This window comes from Chlorocebus sabaeus, chromosome 14 (assembly GCF_047675955.1).
Source record: "Chlorocebus sabaeus isolate Y175 chromosome 14, mChlSab1.0.hap1, whole genome shotgun sequence".
NCBI lineage: Eukaryota > Metazoa > Chordata > Mammalia > Primates > Cercopithecidae > Chlorocebus > Chlorocebus sabaeus.
Window position 1 is genome coordinate 24,388,248 of NC_132917.1, and position 21,529 is coordinate 24,409,776.

Here is a 21,529-nt window from a genome sequence, read left to right on the forward strand (position 1 = left end):
GGATGAATAAAGAGAACATGGGATTTTATGTGATAAATATCATACCTAAAAATCTTTCCCTGTGTTCATATTATGTGTATATAAATAAATATATATAGACATATACACTTACATATATATAAATCATGTCTATGCAATGACATGTATCCTGTCATTATGTATTTGTCAAAATATCAAAACCCACAGAATGTACAACACAAAGAGTTGTACATGTAAGTCTAATGTAAACTGTGGACTTTAGTTAATAATGTGTCAATATTGGCTTATCAGTTCTAACAAATGTACCGCACTAATGCAGTAGTAGGAAAAACTGTCCAATCTAAAAACTGGGCAAAGGATTTTAAAAGACATTTCACAAAGGAAGATAGGAAAATGGCAAATCAGCACGTGAAAAAATGGTTAGTATCTTTTTTTTTTTTTTTTTTTAAGTCTTTCTGTTGCCCAGGCTGGAGTGCAGTGGCATGATCTCTGCTCACTGCAACCTCCGCCTCACAAGTTCAAGCAATTCTCATGCCTCAGCCTCCCGAGTAGCTGGGATTACAGGTGTGTGCCACCATGCTTGGATAATTTTTTTGTATTTTCAGTAGAGATGGGGTTTCTCCATGTTGGCCAGGCTGGTCTAGAACTTCTGGCCTCAAGTGATCCACTTGCCTTGGCCTCCCAAAATGCTGGGATTACAGGCATGACCCACCGCTCTCTGCCAAGATACTTAACATCTTTAATTGTCAAGGAAATGCAAATTAAAACTACAGTACAATACCACTGCATACCCATTAGAATGCCCAAAAACTAACAATACCAAATGATGGCAAGGGTGTAGAACAATTTGAACTTTTACATTGCTAATGGAATGTAAAATGGTGTAGCAAATTTGGAACATCGTTCAGCAATTTCTCATAAAGTTAATCATGCATTTACCATGTAACCCAGCAATCCAACTTTTAGGTATTTAACCAAGAGAAATGAAAGTCCATGTCCATAAAGATACTTGACTACAAATATCCATACAGCTTTATTAAAATAGCCCCAAACTGGGTAGGCGCGGTGGCTCACGCCTGTAATCCCAGCATTTTGAGAGGCTGAGACAGGCAGATCACTTGAGGTCAGGAGTTCGAGACCAGTCTGGCCAACATGGTGAAACTCCATCTCTACTAAAAAAAATACAAAAATAGCCGGATGTGGTGGCAGGCGCCTGTAATCACAGCTTCTAGGGAGGCTGAGGCACGAAAATCACTTGAACCTTGCAGTGAGCCGAGATAGCACCGCTGCACTCCAGCCTGGACTACAAAATGAGACTGTCAAAAAAAAAAAAAAAATACTCCTACACCGGAACAAGCTAAATGTCCATCAACAAATGGTGTATTCATAAAATGAAACACTGCTCAGCAATGAAAAAGAAGGAAACATAATACTATTACATGGGATGAATTATTCTTGGAAACATTCTAAGTGAAAAAAGCCATATATATTCAGAATTTTTTTTTTAAGCTCTCAGGCAAAACTAATCCGTAGTAATAGAGGTCTGATCATTGTTTGCCTGAGTTAGGGAAGATTGATAGCCAAGGAACATGAAGGAAATTTTAGAGGTGATAGAAATATTCTGTTTTCTTGATTTGAGTGGAAAGTCCTGGGTTTACACCTGTCTCAAAATTTGTCGAACTGTACAAAATTTGAACTTAAACTGGGTGCATTTTATTGTGTGTAAATTATATATCAGTAAGGTTTAGTTTAGAAATATCTGAGAGTAGAATGATTTCCAGCCAATAATTAGGTATCACATTTCTAGTAGTTGTAAAGAAAGAATAAAGCATTTTCAGATATAAAAGGCCTCAGGTTTTATTTGCTTGATATATTCACCTTTTCTAGCAAAGGTCCTGGAGGATGTACTTAAGCAAACAGGGGAAAACCAAAAGAGACAGAGGAAGCAAAGGATCTGAAAGGAAGCCCAGGAATGACACCTGATCAACAAGATTAGGGAACAACCAGTGCATATTGAACTGGGGGCCTGACAAATCCTCTAGAAAGGAGGCCTCTGGGGAAGAAATGAATTGATCTCCTTGAGTTTATAGAAAATGTTATTGATAGATTTATGTCAAAAAGTTGAAACATCTGATAAATTCTACTAGAACCACTGACAAATGAAAAAATAAGAAAATTATTAACTCCAGAAATAGGGCACAAGAGAGGAGGGTCAAACAAAGTGCACAATTTGACTTAGCAGTGAGCAATATTTGCATAATCATAAGAATCAAAATATTAACTTTTGATTTTATAAAAAACTATGATCTCTGTTAGGGAATTGGGAACCAGGATGGTAGTAAGAGAGGTACATATGGAAGAGCTAAGACCTCATCTATAATGAGGGAAAGTCAGTAAATCTAAAATTGAGACATCAATAAATAGCAGTATATGCATGTTTAGAAACAAATAGGGAATGCCAAAGTAAACAATTTTCAGAGTTGCAGATGGTTGCCTCTATGGAGAAGGAGGTAACTAAGTGACTGGAAGGAGTGAGGCAAGAAACTGCTATTATTTATTATGGGCCTCTTGGTTCTGACTTATTAAATTATGTATGTGTGTTAACTTGATGAAAACTAGAGTTAATAGAAATAGAAAGTATCTGCTAGCTTTGCACGTTGTGAAAGTGGGGTGTTTTCTTTCATAGTCTGTATTGAGGCAAATAACCTTTTTCTCCCTTGAGGCTTCCCCTCCTGAGTACAGCTCCATAAGTGAAAGTATGTAAATAGGCCAGAATCTGTTTCACCTTGTGCTGATATGTTTGCAAAGGCCAAGAGCATAGAGGGGAAGACACCGAGGTAGATATGGGGAGGTCAATAGATGGAGACAACCAGTCTACAATGTGTAGATATAGACAGGAAAGAAAAAAGAATTCAGAGGCCATAAGGCTAGGGAAACAAGTTGGATGTGAAAAAGGAAAAAAGAATTAAGGATTGCAGAAGGAAAAAGAAAGAAAAAAGATGGAAACAAAAATATGATAGCATATAAAGAGAAGAAAAGAATCATTTCTGATTCTCTGTCCCACTCTTACCTCTAAATTGTCCATCGCTACTGTTTACTATAACCAGAGTCTACTATTTATTGACCCACATCTTAAGCTTGTGCCCGCCCGGGAAAATCAAGCACCTTTCTTTACTTTAGTCTTCAATCTTAACTAAACTGTATCAAGTTCAAATATCTTGCATAAGATAGTTTATCATCCTCCTTCACCACCTGAGATACACAGTTAGAAGTAATGGCTCTATCCCCCATGACACTTACCTTTTTTTCTAATATTTTTATTTGCCATTTTGCACTGTGTTCTGAGAGAATCTCTGAGCTTAACTTTCCAGATCAAAACTAAATCTTTAGCTATGTCCATTCTGCCCTTCAGTCCATCTATTGAGATCGTTTCATCATAGCTATAATTTTAAGATTTCTAAACATTATTTTTCTTAGGAGTCTATTACTTTTTATGGATGCAATAGACTTTTTAATCTGTATGATGATATTTATTGTGATTTGGGGTTCACTCATTTTCTATACTAACCCTTTTTTCTTCAACATTACTTTCTTTATTAAAGTTGCTTTCTTACTACTGTTGGCTTTTCTTGAAAGTTTGGTAAATTTTGACTGTCTCTCCATATATATTGAAAAAGGTCTAGAATTTTAAAATATTGGCAGCTAGTGTGTTTCTTTAGCTAAAGTGAGAAGCCCTTTTCCCCTGGCAGTGAATGTAGATTCTGATTATAGAAGCCCTACTTCTCAGTTGTTGTGAGTAATAGGCCTTGGAGGTGGGGAAACCCCTTGTGGCAGCCCGAGCATCCCCTTTGGGAGATTCCCTGGGCAGAACTCCCATTTTTAGTCATATGCTCACAATTGTAATCCCATGGACAGGTGCCAGAGTCAGCTGCACTCAGAGCAATGGCCTGGCAGCAGCTGTTCAGCCATCCATAATTATCCCAGCAATTGCCCATGGCCTGTTCCTTTATTTGCTCAAATGACCACTGAGCCTGGAGTTGTTCTGGTGTTCTGAGAAAATTCCCCTCTTTGGAAAATCTCTTTCTCCTGTTGCAAGTGTTTTAGTTTAGTTGAAGTTTCACAATCAGTTTGTTTCCATTTGTGTTTTGTCTTTCAGAAATCCTTTGTTGTTTTAGTCTGCTGCCATGAAAATTTCTTCTGCCTTTCCTTCAGCTGTAGATTTCTGTTCCCCTTTTTTCTTTCTTTAGTTATTTCAGTCATGTTTTTGAAGAGAAAATAAAATATAAGTGATAAATCTGCCACATTGAACCACAAGTCTCCTTGGGTTCGTTTACAAATGAGAAAACAAAGGTCCAGAGAAAAGGGAAACACATAAACACACACAGACAAAAACTTCCCCAAAGTAATACAACCAATATTTGTAGAATAACCAGGATTTAAATCTCAATCCACCTGGTTTCAAAACATGCTATTTGTATGCACACACACACACCCCTCCAAGCAATGTGGCCAAGTGATTTAAATAATTTTGTTAGAAATATTCTACCAGAGCACATCCAGGTAAATACTGCTTTTTCAATGGAGACAGCTTTTATGAGGGTATTGTTGATCAGAATGTGTACAGCATGCCTCTTTGGGGGTACCTTCAAAACCTTTGCTGTGTCCTTTTGACTGTCTTCAAATCCCTATTCTTTGAGGGTAGATTTCACTTTTGAAAATGTCCAGAGTTATGTGGAACCAAATATGTTGATCTAAAAAGAATAATGCTTTTTTTTTTTTTTTTAATCAAAAACTAAAAATAAGTGTACCTATGAGGAAACTTAGTTTCTTGAAGGACATGTGGACTGGTTGAGTTCCTGAAGAATTCCAGAAATATTTAAGCATTGACATCACTGGAATAAGTGAATGACCATGTGAAGCAGTTGTTTTTGTGTTCTGTGAACATATACATTCTGGGATAATTTATTTTAATGTTATTAATTTGTAGTACATCAAAAATATTATATAACTATAAACATCATTATGTTCACATGCAACATTTTCAGTACTTAAAAAGATCAATTTTTCAGCCTGGGCAACATGTTGAAACCCCTTCTTTTCTTTTTTTTTTTTTTTTTTTGAGGCGGAGTCTCGCTCTGTCGCCCAGGCTGGAGTGCAGTGGCGCAATCTCGGCTCACTGCAAGCTCCGCCTCCCGGGTTCACGCCATTCTCCTGCCTCAGCCTCCCGAGTAGCTGGGACTACAGGCGCCTGCCACTGCGCCCGGCTAATTTTTTGTATTTTTAGTAGAGACGGGGTTTCACCATGGTCTCGATCTCCTGACCTTGTGATCCGCCCGCCTCGGCCTCCCAAAGTGCTGGGATTACAGGCGTGAGCCACGGCGCCCGGTGAAACCCCTTCTTTACAAAAAATACAAAAATTAGCCAGGCATGGTGGTATGCGCCTGTAGTCCCAGCTACTTGGGGAGCTGAGACCAGAGGATCACTTGAGCCCCAGGAGGTGGAGGTTTCAGTGAGCCGAGTTCATACCACTACACTCCAGCCTGGGTGACAGTGAGACCCTGTCTCAAAAAAAAAAAAAAAAAAAAAATCATTTGAGGTTACATTTCATGGTTTTTGTTCATTTATTTATTTATTTTTAGTGATTAAGATACATGATTCAGCATTCAAAAATTTTTTTTAAATATGTACTGAAAAATCTCTAGCAGTATTGTTTTTTCTGTACCTTCAAAAATTACGTATGTAGACTTCCCTTTTTAAAATACAAATAGTGTCATACTATGCACATTAGCTGTTCTGTATCTTAGTCATTTTTTCACTTAATGTTCTATGGATGTCATTCTATATCAGTGCATAAAGAGCATCTTTATTCTTTTTTTATAGCTGTACAACTTCTTACAGTTGTGCCAGAATTTACTTAACCAGTAGCCTGATAGGTATCTTTTGCTATTACAGAGCTGTAATAAATAATTTTTTTTTTTTTTTTTTTTTTTTTTTTTGAGACGGAGTCTTGCTCTGTAGCCCGGGCTGGAGTGCAGTGGCCGGATCTCAGCTCACTGCAAGCTCCGCCTCCCGGGTTCACGCCATTCTCCTGCCTCAGCCTCCGGAGTAGCTGGGACTACAGGCGCCCGCCACCTCGCCCGGCTAGATTTTTGTATTTTTTAGTAGAGACGGGGTTTCACCGTGTTAGCCAGGATGGTCTTGATCTCCTGACCTCGTGATCCGCCCGTCTCGGCCTCCCAAAGTGCTGGGATTACAGGCTTGAGCCACCGCGCCCGGCCAATGAATAATCTTATACAGAGATAATTTACCACATGTGACAGTATATCTGAGATACAAATTCTGAATAGAATTGCTGGGTCAAAAGATAGATATTGCCAAATAATCCTTTCCAGCAATTGTTTCAGCTTACACCCTAACTGATAATGTTTCCATTTCTGTATATCCTTGCCAATACATTGAATTATGTACTTTCTCATTTTTGCCCATCTGATGGTTTTATTTTTTTAGGTATCTCAATGTCATTTTAATCTATATTTCTTTTATCGTGAATTAGATCATATTTGAATGATTTTATATATTCATTTATGTTCATATTCTCTATTTACCTATTGTTGGGTTTTATCCTATTGGTTTATAGAATTTTTTATATATTAGAAAAATTAGTTCTTTGTCGACATCATGTTTTGAAAAAAATAAAACACTGTAACTACTGTGCAGTTACTGCCAAATGCAACCCAAAACTAAGCCAGAAACTTCCTTACCAACAGCTGAAAAAATTAACTGTGAATATCAGAATCAGTAGATACTAAATCAACTGTTAGAAGAGTAGAATGTGCAAAAGCCACCCTTATGGTTGAGAAAATGCTCTCTACTTGGTGTACAGAATTTTTTTTTCTATAGCCTAATCTTGGAAGTAACAGAAATGTTTAAATTATTTCTTAATATAAGGGTTTTTGTTGGTTTTTTGTTTTGTTTTGTTTGCTGGATTCAGTGTCCCTTTTAGCTATATTTTAAATGGAGGAAGTATGATGTCGAGCCCTTTGCAAAGATAACAAATGTTAATAGCTTGATCAGGGGATCCCTAGGGCTTGTTTTCTGTCCCTACTTCAGCTGCCTGTTTCCAGCAGAAATGACTATATTGTCTTGTATTACATGTATACTTACTCATGTTTGTATCACAGAAATGACCAAAAATATTTCATTTATTCTCTGGACAAAGAGAGAGAGCCTGTGCATTTCATAGAAGTAGGTGAAACAAACCTTCACATTTTTTACAGAAGGCAGTTTCTAAAGGAAGTCGCAAAAGGTTGAAATGACTTTCAGAATAAAAACCAACTTCTTTTAAGCATACAGTCTATCCAAATAAAACTTTTTATTGAATCAAAATTTTATTAGTATGGGGATTTTTTTGTTTATTTTTGTTTGCTTAGTCACCAAACTCAGTATGTGAGTCTTATTTTGAAAATATTTTATCCAACTTATTTTCTTAACATTTTTTTCAAGACTAGTAAAATTAGATACTGTGTCCTATTATTGAGTCAAATAAACTATCTTGTAAAACTTAATATTGATAGTAGACACTGGACAGCCATGTAAATTTTCTTAGACTTTTAATTAATTTTGGTTATAATCATTAAGATTAGATTTATTGAAGTAAGATTAAGGAATTAACATGTAGGCAGAGCAATGGGACAGTTTTAGATAATCTTTGACCAACTTTCTGATTTAAATAATGACAGAAAGTAGGTGATTATTTCCCATTTTTGTTGTTGTTTTAGTTTGTTTGTTTTTGTTTGTTGTGTTTTTCAGAATCCTACAGAATTTGATTTCTCTATCATTTGTCATGATAGAGATGAGGTTAATCGAAAGCTGTAATTATATACATTTAAAAGTAAATGTGTTTATATAACTTTTATTTCTCTCTTATACTAAATATTGACTATACTTCACTTAAAAGTGAGCCTTGCATGAATTACGTAGTTAATAATGTTCGGTAACTATCATTAAGTACATTTTGGGAGGCATCCTTAAATCTACTTATTCTTCATTCATTCAAATGAGGGATTCTACCTCAATAAACTTTCCCTTAAAACAAACTCCAAGGCTATTTTAGTTTTTAAAAAAAGATTCTGTTTGGGCTACTATAACAAAATACCACTGACTAGGTGGCGTAAACAACAGAAATTTATTTTCTCACAATTCTGGAAGCCTAAAGTAGTTTTGATTTCTTCTGAGGCTTCTTTTCTTGGCTGGGAGATGGCCCTCTTCTCTCTGGGTCAGGGTATCCCTCTGTCTGTATTATCTTTCTCCTAATCTCCTCTTCTTGGAAAGACACTAGTCTTACTGGATTAGGGCCCACTGTAAAGACCCATTTTGACTTAGTTACCTTTTTAAAGGCCCTGTCTCCAAATATAGTCACATTCTGAGATACCAGGGGTTAGGACTTCAGCATATTAATTTGGCAGGAGGTACAATTCAGCGCATAACAATGATCAATTAATATATATTCATTTTAGGTTAATCGAAAGCTGTAATTATATACATTTAAAAGTAAATGTGTTTATATAACTTTTATTTCTCACCATTGGTTGGTTGTAATACCAACCATTGGATGGTTATTTGTAATAACCATCATAGAAAGAAAAGTAGCCTTTAATCTGACTACCTAAAGTGGACCTAAAGTGTGTGTGTGTGTGTGTGTGTGTGTGTGTATCTGTGTGTATCCTCCCAGAATTTTTTTATATTAATATATATGAAATAGTTTATAAAAACAGAGTCATCTTGAAAATAATGTTTTGGAATATGTTTTCTTTTTTCATTTAACAGCACATTGTCAGTATCTATGCCATAATTCATTAATCAGTCCCTCAATTTCTGGAATTTAGGTTATTTATAAATTTTTTTCTAGTATAAATAGTACAGAGATGACCATAAAGCTTTCCAAAAAAGCCTTACAGAAAAACTTTCTAAAATGCATATTCCGTTTTCTTCAATTACAAAACATAATTCGACTTCTTTTTTCATTTGAGCCATCATTATAAGTCTCAGTTCTTATACTGTTACTGTACAGCTGTATTCTGAGATTAGCAACTGTAGAGCTGTGTTCATTTGCTACATGACCTCAGATTCTAGTTTCTGTTCCTACCCCTGATAGAATGTATTTTATCTTTTGCTCACCACTCTCATTTCATGGTGATGACACTGTGTTACTTAAAGCATATTCTGTTACGATGTGACTGAAAAGCAGATAACCAAAACTGTTAAATTTATCTTTAAAATAAATAATTTCTGAGTGATTCTGGATAACATTAACCTATGTACAAACTTTAATATCAGATTTTCCTTGATTCAGAAATCTTTTTTCACTTTCTCATTTACTTTTTATTATATAGTCATACTAGATAGTTTAAATTGCTGAATAAGTGACCTTTGTATCATTGAAGTCATATTTTAAAGGGGAAATCTCACTCTCCAATATATTATTTTTGAAAATACTATCATTTTATCCTCCACTAAGATAATGACTTCTTACCTTTTCTTCTTCAATCAGGATTACCTGAGCTAGAATTGGAAGCAATTGATAACCAATTTGGACAACCAGGAACAGGCGATCAGATTCCATGGACAAATAATACAGTGACAGCTATAAATCAGAATAAATCAGAAGAGTAAGTAATACATTTTGTATTTTATAAGATATCAGATACCAACTTCTAAACAGAGAACTATTTTTTCCAAACTAGATTTCAGTCTACAGTGGTATTTTGTGAGATATTAATAGATGTAAATACTTATTTAAAAAAAAAAAAGTGGGCCGGTGCAGTGGCTCTGGCCTGTAATCCTAGCACTTTGGGAGGTGGAGGCAGGTGGATCTCCTGAGGTCAGGAGTTTGAGATCAGCCTGGCCACAATTGTGAAACCCTGTCTCTACTAAATATACAAAAAATTTGCCAGGCGTGGTGGTGCATGGCTGTCATCCCAGCTACTAAGGAGGCTGAGGCAGGAGAATTGCTTGAACCTGCGAGGTGGAGGTTGCAGTGAACCAAGATCGCGCCATTGCACTCCAGCCTGGGCAACAAGACTGAAACTCCATCTCAGGGAAAAAAAAAAAAAAAGCGAGGGTAGTGGGGCAAGGGAAAGACACTGAATTAAATAGATTTATTGACTGCATGACCACAAGGCTAGTATACATTGTAATCACCAAGAGATTGATATAATATGTAGCTATTGTTTTATATTTCATGTATAACTTTAATTGATTACCATGATGTGTCTGGGACCTATGGATGAATTGGCCTCAGTACAATAATTATGTTGCTCTTGAACTTTTAGTTATATTTGTCCAGCATTTCTCTTCATTTGGTGCAAGAAGTTATAAGAAAGGAAAGTATACTTTTTCCATCTACTCAATGCCACATCTTGATTAGAACTGAATTTCTTGACCGGGTGTGGTGGCTCAAGCCTGTAATCCCAGCACTTTGGGAGGCCGAAACGGGCGGATCACGAGGGCAGGAGATCGAGACCATCCTGGCTAACACGGTGAAACCCCGTCTCTACTAAAAAATACAAAAAACTAGCCGGGCAAGGTGGCGGGCGCCTGTAGTCCCAGCTACTCGGGACGCTGAGGCAGGAGAATGGCGTAAACCCGGGAGACAGAGCTTGCAGTGAGCCGAGATCACGCCACTGCACTCCAGCCTGGGCGACAGAGCGAGACTCCGTCTCAAAAAAAAAAAAAAAAAGAACTGAATTTTTTACTCCCCACAGGCAGCCGTATTCCATAACGCAGAGTGCATCTCATACCTGCCAACCATGGGAAGACTAGATAGTGCTGATTGTGGTTTAGTGCCTTAACTAGGAACTGTATTCCCATTTACCTTCCCAAAGGAAGAGTGCTAATAATTGTATCATTGTATTAGTGTTATTAGGATTAGTTTTATTTTGTATATATTTCTGTTTTATGTATCAGTTGGTATTAATTTGAATTAGACTGTGTATTTCCTACATGTAATCAATGAATAATTTGTTTTGTTGCTTAATACCTAGCATATTTCATTTTTCCAGTTTGATTTCTTTTGTAAATGGTAATCATGTCATGTTAACAATCAAGATGATTTGGTCATCTTTAAAAGTTAAGTAATAAAATATGTACTGTTTTGGTTGTGGTTCAGTTATTAACAGTTAATGGCATTCATAAAATAGATAAATAGAATAAGTAGAATAAATCTGAATATAGGCTAAATGATTTTTTCTGAGTTTTTGGCTGATTTTGTTTTTACTTTTATTATAAGTTATTTCCCCTTTCTTAACTATGTTGGTTAATTTTCCAGGCTATTTCTGTAACATGAAGAATATGGGAACAAAGTTCAATGATTGACAAAAGAACGAAAAATATATTCAAGCTACATACCAAATACTCATTTAATTTCTGCACATTAAACATAGAACATTCCATAGCATTAGAATTGCCAAGCATCTCAACAGAGAATTTTCTAAGACCAAATCTGCACCTATATATGTATATGTATATAAAGATTGAATAAATTATTTGCTATGTCAGTCTGAAACTTGTTTTTTAATCCTGCAGCCAGTGTATTAGCTCACAATTAGATGAGCTTCTCTGTCCACCCACAACAGTAGAAGGGAGAAATGATGAGAAGGCTCTTCTTGAACAGCTGGTATCCTTCCTTAGTGGCAAAGATGAAACTGAGCTAGCTGAACTAGACAGAGCTCTGGGAATTGACAAACTTGTTCAGGTATTTATTAAAGTCAACATTATTTAACTGATGGAGCCTTAAGAAGCTAGAAAATTATTTTAAGCAAGATTGTAAAATATTGTACCCACTGTGCTTTAGCTGTTTTATAATTTACCCCTTGTGAAACTTATCAAAATATATAATACATAGTGTTTTTTTAAAGAAAAGTATTATAATAATTAGAATTAGAAATAAGTCTTAGCTTTTCACCATGGAACAGAATCTTACAAGCTCCAGCCAGAATAGAATCCAGATTTATAGCATCATTTCTCATTTTAGAGCTTAATTTATCCTTCATTCACGCTTGTCTTCTGCCAGTATAATCCATGGTATTCCAACTTCCAGGTTAGCCTTTTTTAGATGATAGGGTGATAAAATCACTTTAGTGCATCTTGACCAGCATTTTTAAATAGAGTAGAATAGTGTAGAATACAAAGTGTGAGAATGCATAACCCATAAAAAGAAGTCATGTTTTATGAAACTCCTTTCAGTTGCATATACGCGCACACACGCATACACACATGTGCGTGTGCGCAAATAGGTCACAATTTATATTTCTTACAGTGGGTAATAGTGAAAACATTTGGAAACCATAACACTACAGCTTTCTGTTACATCAGCTGTGGATTTTTTTTTTTTTTTTCAAATAAAAGCATGAATTTTATATCTGAGATAGAAAAATGCCTGCTTGATCCTTCCTTTAAGAATCTACTTCCTATAGGCCGGGCGTGGTGGCTTAAGCCCGTAATCCCAGCACTTTGGGAGGCCAAGGCAGGCGGATCATGAGGTCAGGAAATCGAGACCATCCTGGCTAACATGCTGAAACCCTGTCTCTACTAAAAATACAAAAAAATGAGCCGGGCTTGGTGGCAGGAGCCTGTAGCCTCAGCTACTCGGGAGGCTGAGGCAGGAGAATGGCATGAACCCGGGAGGCAGAGCTTGTGGTGAGCCGAGATGGTACCACTGCACTCCAGCCTGGGCAACAGAGCGAGACTCCGTCTCAAAAAACAACAACAAAAAAAGAATCTACTTCCTATAGTAAGCTATTAAATGTAAAGTTTATTGATTCTTAGGCTTTGCAATGAAGTTTTTTCCCAAACCTTTTAGTTATATTTCATTGATTTGGAGCCTTTATTTTAACTATATTGCCATCTCCGTACGGACATTTTAAATATCTCAGCTATCTGTTACTCCATTTCAAAAGCAGCTTTTATAAATGATTTCTTTAGGTAGTAAACTTCTGGAGAGCATGAATTCAGAATGAATATATGATGATATTTTCTAGAAATACAGAAGCATGTCACTTATTGGCAGAAATTTATTTGTAAAATATTCTGGCTTCTTTTCTAACAGGGGGGCGGATTAGATGTATTATCAGAGAGATTTCCACCACAACAAGCAACACCACCTTTGATGATGGAAGAAAGACCCAACCTTTATTCCCAGCCTTACTCTTCTCCTTCTCCTACTGCTAATCTCCCTAGCCCTTTCCAAGGCATGGTCAGGCAAAAACCTTCACTGGGGACGATGCCTGTTCAAGTAACACCTCCCCGAGGTGCTTTTTCACCTGGCATGGGCATGCAGCCCAGGCAAACTCTAAACAGACCTCCGGCTGCACCTAACCAGCTTCGACTTCAACTACAACAGCGATTACAGGGACAACAGCAGGTGAGTGCTCTTGTTTAGCAGTTGATACTTTTTTTTTTTTGGAGATGAAATTTCACTCTGTCTCCAGGCTATTGCGCGGTAATGGGATCTCAGCCCATGCAACCTCTGCCTCCCAGGTTCAAGCAATTCTCCTGCCTCAGACTCCCGAGTAGCTGGGATTACAGGTGTGTGCCACCACTCCCAGGTAATTTTTATATTTTTAGTAGAGACAGGGTTTCACCATGTTGGCCAGGATGATCTGGATCTCTTGACCTTGTGATTTGCCCACCTCGGCCTCCCAAAGTGCTGGGATTACAGGCGTGAGTCACCACGCCCGGCCGGCAAGTACTTTTTAAAGGTACATTCCAAAACTCTGTGCAAGGCAGCCCAGTTGCTACAATAAAAGTGTCAAGTCCACTCCCGGAACCTTCATGAAAGATTTGAAGAGCCGTCCTTGATCTCCTAGGAAAGGGATAAGGGGCCTTTCACTCAGTTAAAGACAGTAGGCTCCTAATAAAGCACTTTGAGACCTACAACTTAAAGACAATTTAATTTTTATTTTTTGAGATACAAACCATTTAAGAGGAACATCATACGATTGTTAAATTAAGAGAACCAGCTTAATTTACAAAGTAGACCATCAAGAGATACTGTTTATAATTATTGGAACAGAAAATAAAGTTTATTTATATTGTTTGAGGTTGGAGAGATTGATGCCTAGTGATGTTATTATATTAGGAGAATGAAGGAAAGGATAGTTTGGGGGCCTGGGAGTTGTGAGTGAGTTAAATCTTCTCTCTTATGACAGAAAATGAGTAGGCGTAGTGGCATAAATATTTAAGATTGTATAAGCAGCAGATACGGAGATAATCATTAAGGACCACAAGAGCAAATGGTTAAAAATGTCTGCTATGGGCCAGGCGTGGTGGCTCATGCCTCTAATCCCAGCACTTTGGGAGACCAAGGCCGGTGGATCACTTGAGGTTAAGAGTTCGAAACCAGCCTGGCCAACATGACAAAACCCCGTTTCTACTAAAAGTGCAAAAAATAAATAACCGGGCATGGTGGCACATGCCTATAATCCCAGCTCCTATGGAGGTTGAGGCAGGAGAATCGCTTGAACCCAGTAGGCGGAGGTTGCAGTGAGCCGAGATCATGCCATTGCACTCCAGCCTGGGCGACAGAGTGAGACTCTGTCTCAAAAAAAAAAAACAACAATGCTGTGGAAAGGGGGACCTGAGCTGTAGATTGTTGCTTCTTGTTATGAATCTTGTAGTTTCTAAAATCAGATTTGTATATTGCTTTGAATTTTTATGAAAGTATTTAAAGAGGTTCCCTGGAGACTTCAGGAACGAAGAGAAAGAAGTAGATAAATTATACTGGAAAGGCAGTGCGATATAATGGTTTTAAGAGTTCTAGTTTCGGCCGGGCGCGGTGGCTCAAGCCTGTAATTCCAGCACTTTGGGAGGCCGAGACGGGCGGATCACGAGGTCAGGAGATCGAGACCATCCTGGCTAACCCGGTGAAACCCCGTCTCTACTAAAAATACAAAAAAAAAAAAAAAAAAAAAAATAGCCGGGCGATGTGGCGGGCGCCTGTAGTCCCAGCTACTTGGGAGGCTGAGGCAGGAGAATGGCGTAAACCCAGGAGGCGGAGCTTGCAGGGAGCTGAGATCCGGCCACTGCACTCCAGCCTGGGCGACAGAGCGAGACTCCGTCTCAAAAAAAAAAAAAAAAAAAAAATAGTTCTAGTTTCAAGTCCCAGTTCTAAACTTAGGTGGTTTGCCTTAATCGAATGATTTACCTTTTAAAGCCTCTAATTCCTCATCTATAAAAAGAGTCTAATAAAGAATTCCTTTCCCTCACTGCTGGTTGTGTGGAATAAATGAGACAAAACATGTAAAGCTTGTAGCATAATGTCTGGCATATTGTAGCAGTTTATAAATACTAGCTATTACTATAAAGTTGCATTCAATAAACATAAATGTGATATAAAATGTGCTTCCATTCTGTTTTAAAAAAGGAAGATGATGAAAGAGAGGAAGAGAAAAGGAGAACTAAGAAAGGGAAATTTTTTTTAAATGATAGAATAACAATAAAAGGAATAATTTTTTAAATGCTAGGGTGGAGTAAAGGATTCAAAGAAGAATTAAAGGAAGAGAGAGGAAAAGAGAAAGAGAAGGAATCATAAATGTTCTGTGATATTAATTGAAGACAAACTACTTCTTGTAGCTTTCCATTCATCTTTAGATAGAGGGCACCAGAATAAGAAATGCTTAATAGTTTCCCCGTGTTTAATTTTTCACAGAGCATATTTAAGGGGACTGTACTAGGTACTATAAAGAATACAAGGAATAAAAGAAACAGGCAACTGCTTGGCTTTTTGACTACAAAACCGGAAACCGTTTTGACTACATACCTGAAAAGTTAAGTGACGCTGCAAGCAGTATGTGATTAAGGGCTAAACCAAAAAAGTAAAGGAAAGTGTAGGTGTGCTAGCTGCTCATTTTACAATGTAAAGTTCTGTAAATACTGCCTAATATTAAAGGGTCAATGAGCAAGGCCAGACCAAGGGTCTAGGTCAGGTTCATGAATGAATGGAATGATGATTCATGCTTGGTTCAGAAAAAAAGCTGTTTTGGCTTTCTTTTGCTCCTGAAACAGCTGATAAGCAGAGAAGCCCTGCAAAGGTATGAGAATAAGATGCAAATAGGTGAAAGTTGCTGTTCTTTGCTTCCTTTAAATCTCATGGATGCCTATCCAGAGATGGCATGGTAGTCCAACAGAGTATAAAGTATCCACCAAGTCGAAGAAGCACAGAATTTGGGGCTCACTATGTTATAAACCCCAGATATGTCTATACGCAAAAACAACTTCTACTGCCAACTAAGACAGTAACTCTGCTATCTAATGAGCCACATATCCAGGCCTGTCCTTTCTGTTCTAAGCCATAAGTTCTTACTGTTTCAGCAGTAGGTCACTCAGCTTCACTTGTACTGCAAATACTAGGAATTTTCCATGTGTCCACTTAAGGGCTTTCTGTGAGCAGGTCTGGCCAAGGTTCTCAGTCATTGTCTTAGTTAAGATGCTTTCAGCCACAAGGAAAGAAAAAAAGATGAACTCAGCATAGTAAAACAATAAAGAAAATACTTTGACCCAATTGACAGTTCAAAATGGAGGCAGACCAAGGTATGGTTACTTCAGAGATTTAGGGATGTTATCAAGGACCTAGGTTCTTTCTCTTTTTGCTCTGCAATCCTTGGCATGCCATGATTACAAATATCATAGGCAAACAAAACTATAACTAGCAGAAGAAAAGGGACTGTTTCTTTCCTATGTACCTCTTTCCAAAAACCAGGAAACTTTTTCCAGAAGGTCTTCCCACCCCATCCCCCACCAAAAAAAGAAAAAAAAGAACCAAAAAAAAATTTAAAAGGGGGAAAAATACTTCACATGTCTGACTAGTCAGAACTGAGTCAAATGTACACCCTTAGCCAGTGGTTCGCAAAGACTGACTGAAAGTACTCCTGCATTACCCCTGGAGTTGTGTGATTTGGGATGGTCAGCTGAACAAAATCTATTCTGTCTTCAAGAAAGAAGGGGAGAATAAATGGCTGTGGGTTGGCAATAACAGTGCCTGATTAAATCAAGAAATTGAGGTTTAAATGTATTGTTTAAAGTCATATAGTTAAATTCACAGTTGGGATAAAATAGTGAACTGAGGTAGTATCCTGACTTAAATCCTATTAAATGACAGGTTGTATTTTTTTGTGTGTGACTAAGTACATGTCAGTGTAGACAAAAAATGAATACCATTAGTGCACTAAAAATTAAGTCATTTTGAAATATAAAAAGCAAACATGAGAAAGAAACAAAATTATATGTAAATAATACAACTGTTTATATAGAAAATCCTAAAGAATCTATAGGGAATTTAGAACAAATAGAGTAGTTCAGCAAGGATTTTAGATAAAAGAACAAGAAATAAAAATGACAATTCTTTTTACTAGAAAATTAATTAAAAATACATTCAGACCAGGCACAGTGGCTCATGCCTGTAACCCCAGCACTTTGGGAGACCGAGGCCAGAGGATCACCTGAGGTCAGGAGTTTGAGACCATCCTGGCCAACATGGTGAAGCCCCATCTCTACTAAAAATACAAAAATTAGCCAGGTGTGGTGGCATGCTCCCAGGTACTCAGGAGGCTGAGACAGGAGAATCACTTGAACCTGGGAGGTAGAGGTTGCAGTGAGCCAAGATTGTGCCATTGCACTCCAGCCTTGGCGACAAGAGTGAAACTCCATCTCAAAAAAAAAAGAAATTCACACTGTTGAAAACTCAGAAGACTGAAAGTCATAATTGAAAGGCAAGAAGAATATCCAAATAAAAAATACTCATGAAAGAAATTATATCTTCTAATTCGTTGTTGCTAGTAAAAAGATGGCAATTGTTCCAAATTTAAGCAGTAAATTCAGTGGAATTCCAACAAAATCTCAACATGGAATTTGACAAATAGATGCTAAATTTGTTTTAGAAGCATCAATACAATCTTGAAGTATTAATAAAATGAGGATATACTTGCTCTACTGATATCAAGATTTAAAACAAAGCTTTAAAGATTAAAGCAGGCCGGATGTGATGGCTTACACCTATAATTCCCCCATTTTGAGAGGCTTAGGCAGGAAGATTGCTTGAGGTTAGGAGTTTGAGACCAGCCTGGGCAACATAGCAAGACTCTGTCTCTACAAAAAAAAACAAAAAACAAAAAGCCAGGTGTGGGGATATACACCTGTAGTCTCAACTACTCAGGAGGCTAAGTTGGGAGGATGGCTTGAGCCAGGAATTCAAGGCTGCAGTGAGCTGTGGTTGTGCTACTCATTCCAGCCTGGGTGGCAGAGCAAGACATTGTCTCTAAAAAAAAAAATTAAAACAGTGTGGAACTAGCATGAGGATAAATAGTTCTACCATAATAGAGTTCTACATAATAAAGGGTTCTGCATAATAGCTCTACATAATAGAAAGCCCAGAAACACACCCAGACATATTGGAGAGACTTAATAAGAGACAGAGGTGACAATGGGGAAAGAATGGCATGCATCATAAATGCTGGTACATTTGACTATTCATGAGGAGGAAAAAATTAGATCCTCATCTTATACGAGACACAAAAATAAACTCTAAGTGTTTTAATGACCTAAATATGAATATGAAAATATCTCTATAGCCTCTTTAAAATGACGTAAAGGAAAAAGTTAATGTTCACATTAAAATTTAAGACCTACAAGACAAAAGACACCATAAGCAAGGTTAAAAGGCAAGACAAAGACTCAAAGAAGATATTTTCAACCCATATGACTGGCAAAGGACTAGTATCCAGAATACACCCAGTTTGTAATCTGCTATTCATAATATGTTTACCTCACTGGATTGATACCCATCTGTTTACTTATTGGTTATATCATCTCCTTCCCTCTTCCCAAATACAGGAGACTATAAGCATCTCATAGCAAGAATTTAGCACCATGCCTAATGATTTGAGAAAAGAAAAGAGGAATATACTCAGATATACATTACAGTTTGTTTCTTTTTAGTGAATTTTAAGATCAGTTTAAAAACATGTTAAAAAAATAAAATATATAAATAGATATCATTTATTGACCCTAAGTATATCTCACTGGCTAGTATATACTTTTTACTCCTTGTGTAAAGGAGTAAAAAGATTATAACATTTTAAATTCAATTATAGAGTTATGAATAAATCCCCACTTGGGAGGAGAGATATGGAAAACATCCTAGGAAACTAGTGTATCTGTATTGGTTGAGACTTTCAAAAAACAGCAAAAAGGAAGGAAGGAGCTGATGATTAAAAAGTAATACAAAGTTACAAGCCATTAGGTGTGATACCAGCTTACTTCTCAAATGAGCAAAAACCCAAGAAATATATCCATAATATCAATAAAGGACGTTTAAAATTCTATTTCGGGAAAAAGAACAACAGCAAAAATGGGTAGACCTGCTGCTTTTAGAAAATGGTGTCATAGCTCGGGCATGGTGGCTCACGCCTGTAATCCCAGCATTTTGGGAGGCCAAGGTGGGCGGATCACGAGGTCAGCAGATCGAGACCATCCTGGCTAACACAGTGAAACCCCGTCTCTACTAAAAATACAAAAAATTAGCCAGTCGTGGTGGCGGGCACCTGTAGTCCCAGCTACTCGGGAGGCTGAGGCAGGAGAATGGCATGAACCTGGGAGGCGGAACTTGCAGTGAGCCGAGATAGCGCCACTGCACTCCAGCCTGGGTGACAGAAAAAATCATAATAAAAAAAATGAAAAAATAAAAAGAAAGCTGGGCACGGTGGCTCACACCTGTAATCCCAGCACTTTGGGAGGCCAAGGCGGGTGGATCACCTGAGGTCGGGAGTTTGAGACCAGCCTGACCAACATGGAGAACCCCTGTCTCTACTAAAAATACAAAATTAGCTGGGTGGTATGCCTGTAATCCCAGCTACTTGGGAGGCTGAGGCAGGAGAATCGCTTGAACCCAGGAGGCAGAGGCTGCGGTGAGCCGAGATCTCACCATTGCACTACAGCCTGGGCCGCAAGAGCGAAACTCTGTCTCAAAAAAAAAAAAAAAAAAAAAAAAAAGAAGAAGAAGAAAAAGAAAATGGTATCGTATTAGCTGACAAAACATACGATTTTTCTACTCCAGTTTTGTTTTCTTCTTCCCCAGCAAGGATCATGATCTTCATAACTATCAAGAGGAGAATAATGTAAAGAAAAAGTGACAGGGAGACATATAAACAAATATGGTATAGTTAGCAATCTTAAAACAAGTGAAGTCCAGATTTGTATGTATTAGGGTACTGAACAAATGTATATATCTAATTTTATAAGAACCACCATTGATCATCTTTTATATATTGTAGAGAATAGAAGTGATCAGAAAACAGAATTAGGATTAAAGGACAGAAAAGAAGACAAACATTTTACCTTCAGGTTTCTGGCAATAAAAAATGCCTGATAGAACAAGAAACTTCTTTAAAGAATACTTTTGTCTTGCAAGAATTTGTGCAGTAGCTAGCTCAGGGTTTCTCAACCTTGGCACTTTAACATTTGGGGCTGGATAATTCTTGATATGGGGGAGATGTTGTGTGCATTAAGGATGTTTAGCAGCATTCCTGGCCTCTGCCCACTAGACGTCAGCAGTACCTCCTCCCCAAGTTGTGATCAGCAAAAATGTCTTGCCAAATGTCCCTTGTTTGGCAGAATCACCCCTAGTTGAGAACCTCTAGGCCAGATAATCATCTTTTAGGTTTCCTATAGAAGGACTTCTTGGTAAAGCATTGGGAAGAATATCCATTCCGGCAGATAAAGTGACAGCTAGCCTGAACTGCGTGTGTTTATTTTATACTTGTGAATGGGTTTGCCCTCTTCCACTGGCCACAAGCCCTACATTTCCTTTTGTTCTACAACAAGCCTTTTAACCTGTGTTTGTGTCTAAGGACTAACAACTAATCTCCTCCCATCCCCCACCTCCCTGACAGTTAAGATTTCCAAGGAGCTAAGGAATGGAGTGATCCTTTTGGGAAGGCTTTGTTGGAATAAGTGGAACTTGACCTACTTGTTAAAAAACAAAGCATTTTAATAATTGGAGAAAAGAAGCAGGTCAAAGTAGGACAGATGTACACAGCACTAGTCAGGTTGCACACACAGATAGTCAAGGGGAGGAAAAAAATGAACAAGGGTTAATTCAAGCGCAGAAATAGATCGGGTTTCCTATAACAGAAAGTACTTGTAGATTTATGCTATTTAGAATAATTCCTTCTTCTTAAAAAGAGCCTGTTACTATTTATCAGGCATCTTTCTTCCATCCCTACCCATTTCATTTGTATATTATCTCACAATTCAAAGAATATATAAATCTATATGTTTGGAATGTATTTTTACCTGTCCTCATTGCCTCCTCTCCTGTTTTTATACTTGCTGTTCCCTCTGCCTCAAGTTAACTCTGCCCTCCTCCTTGCCACCTCGCATTCTCATCCTTCAAGACTCTGTTGAGCTCACTCATGCTTCATGGTCCCTGTCTTCATCCCTAGGCTGAATGAGCTGCTCCCTCTGTGCTGCCGTAGGTGTGTCTGTCTATGCAGACAAA

The 21,529-nt window shown here is 37.6% G+C and overlaps 1 protein-coding gene across 9 annotated transcripts in view; it reads left to right on the forward strand.

Moving 5' to 3' along the window:
- Positions 1 to 21,529, forward strand: part of NCOA1 (nuclear receptor coactivator 1) — a 276,492-nt gene that overhangs the window by 221,451 nt on the left and 33,512 nt on the right. For all 9 annotated transcript variants that reach the window (XM_073022823.1, XM_073022819.1, XM_073022822.1 and 6 more), the window contains 3 exons: positions 9,530 to 9,647; positions 11,563 to 11,731; positions 13,085 to 13,399. In XM_073022823.1, coding sequence (XP_072878924.1) covers positions 9,530 to 9,647; positions 11,563 to 11,731; positions 13,085 to 13,399 — 602 coding nt within the window. The remainder of the gene's footprint in view (positions 1 to 9,529; positions 9,648 to 11,562; positions 11,732 to 13,084; positions 13,400 to 21,529) is intronic.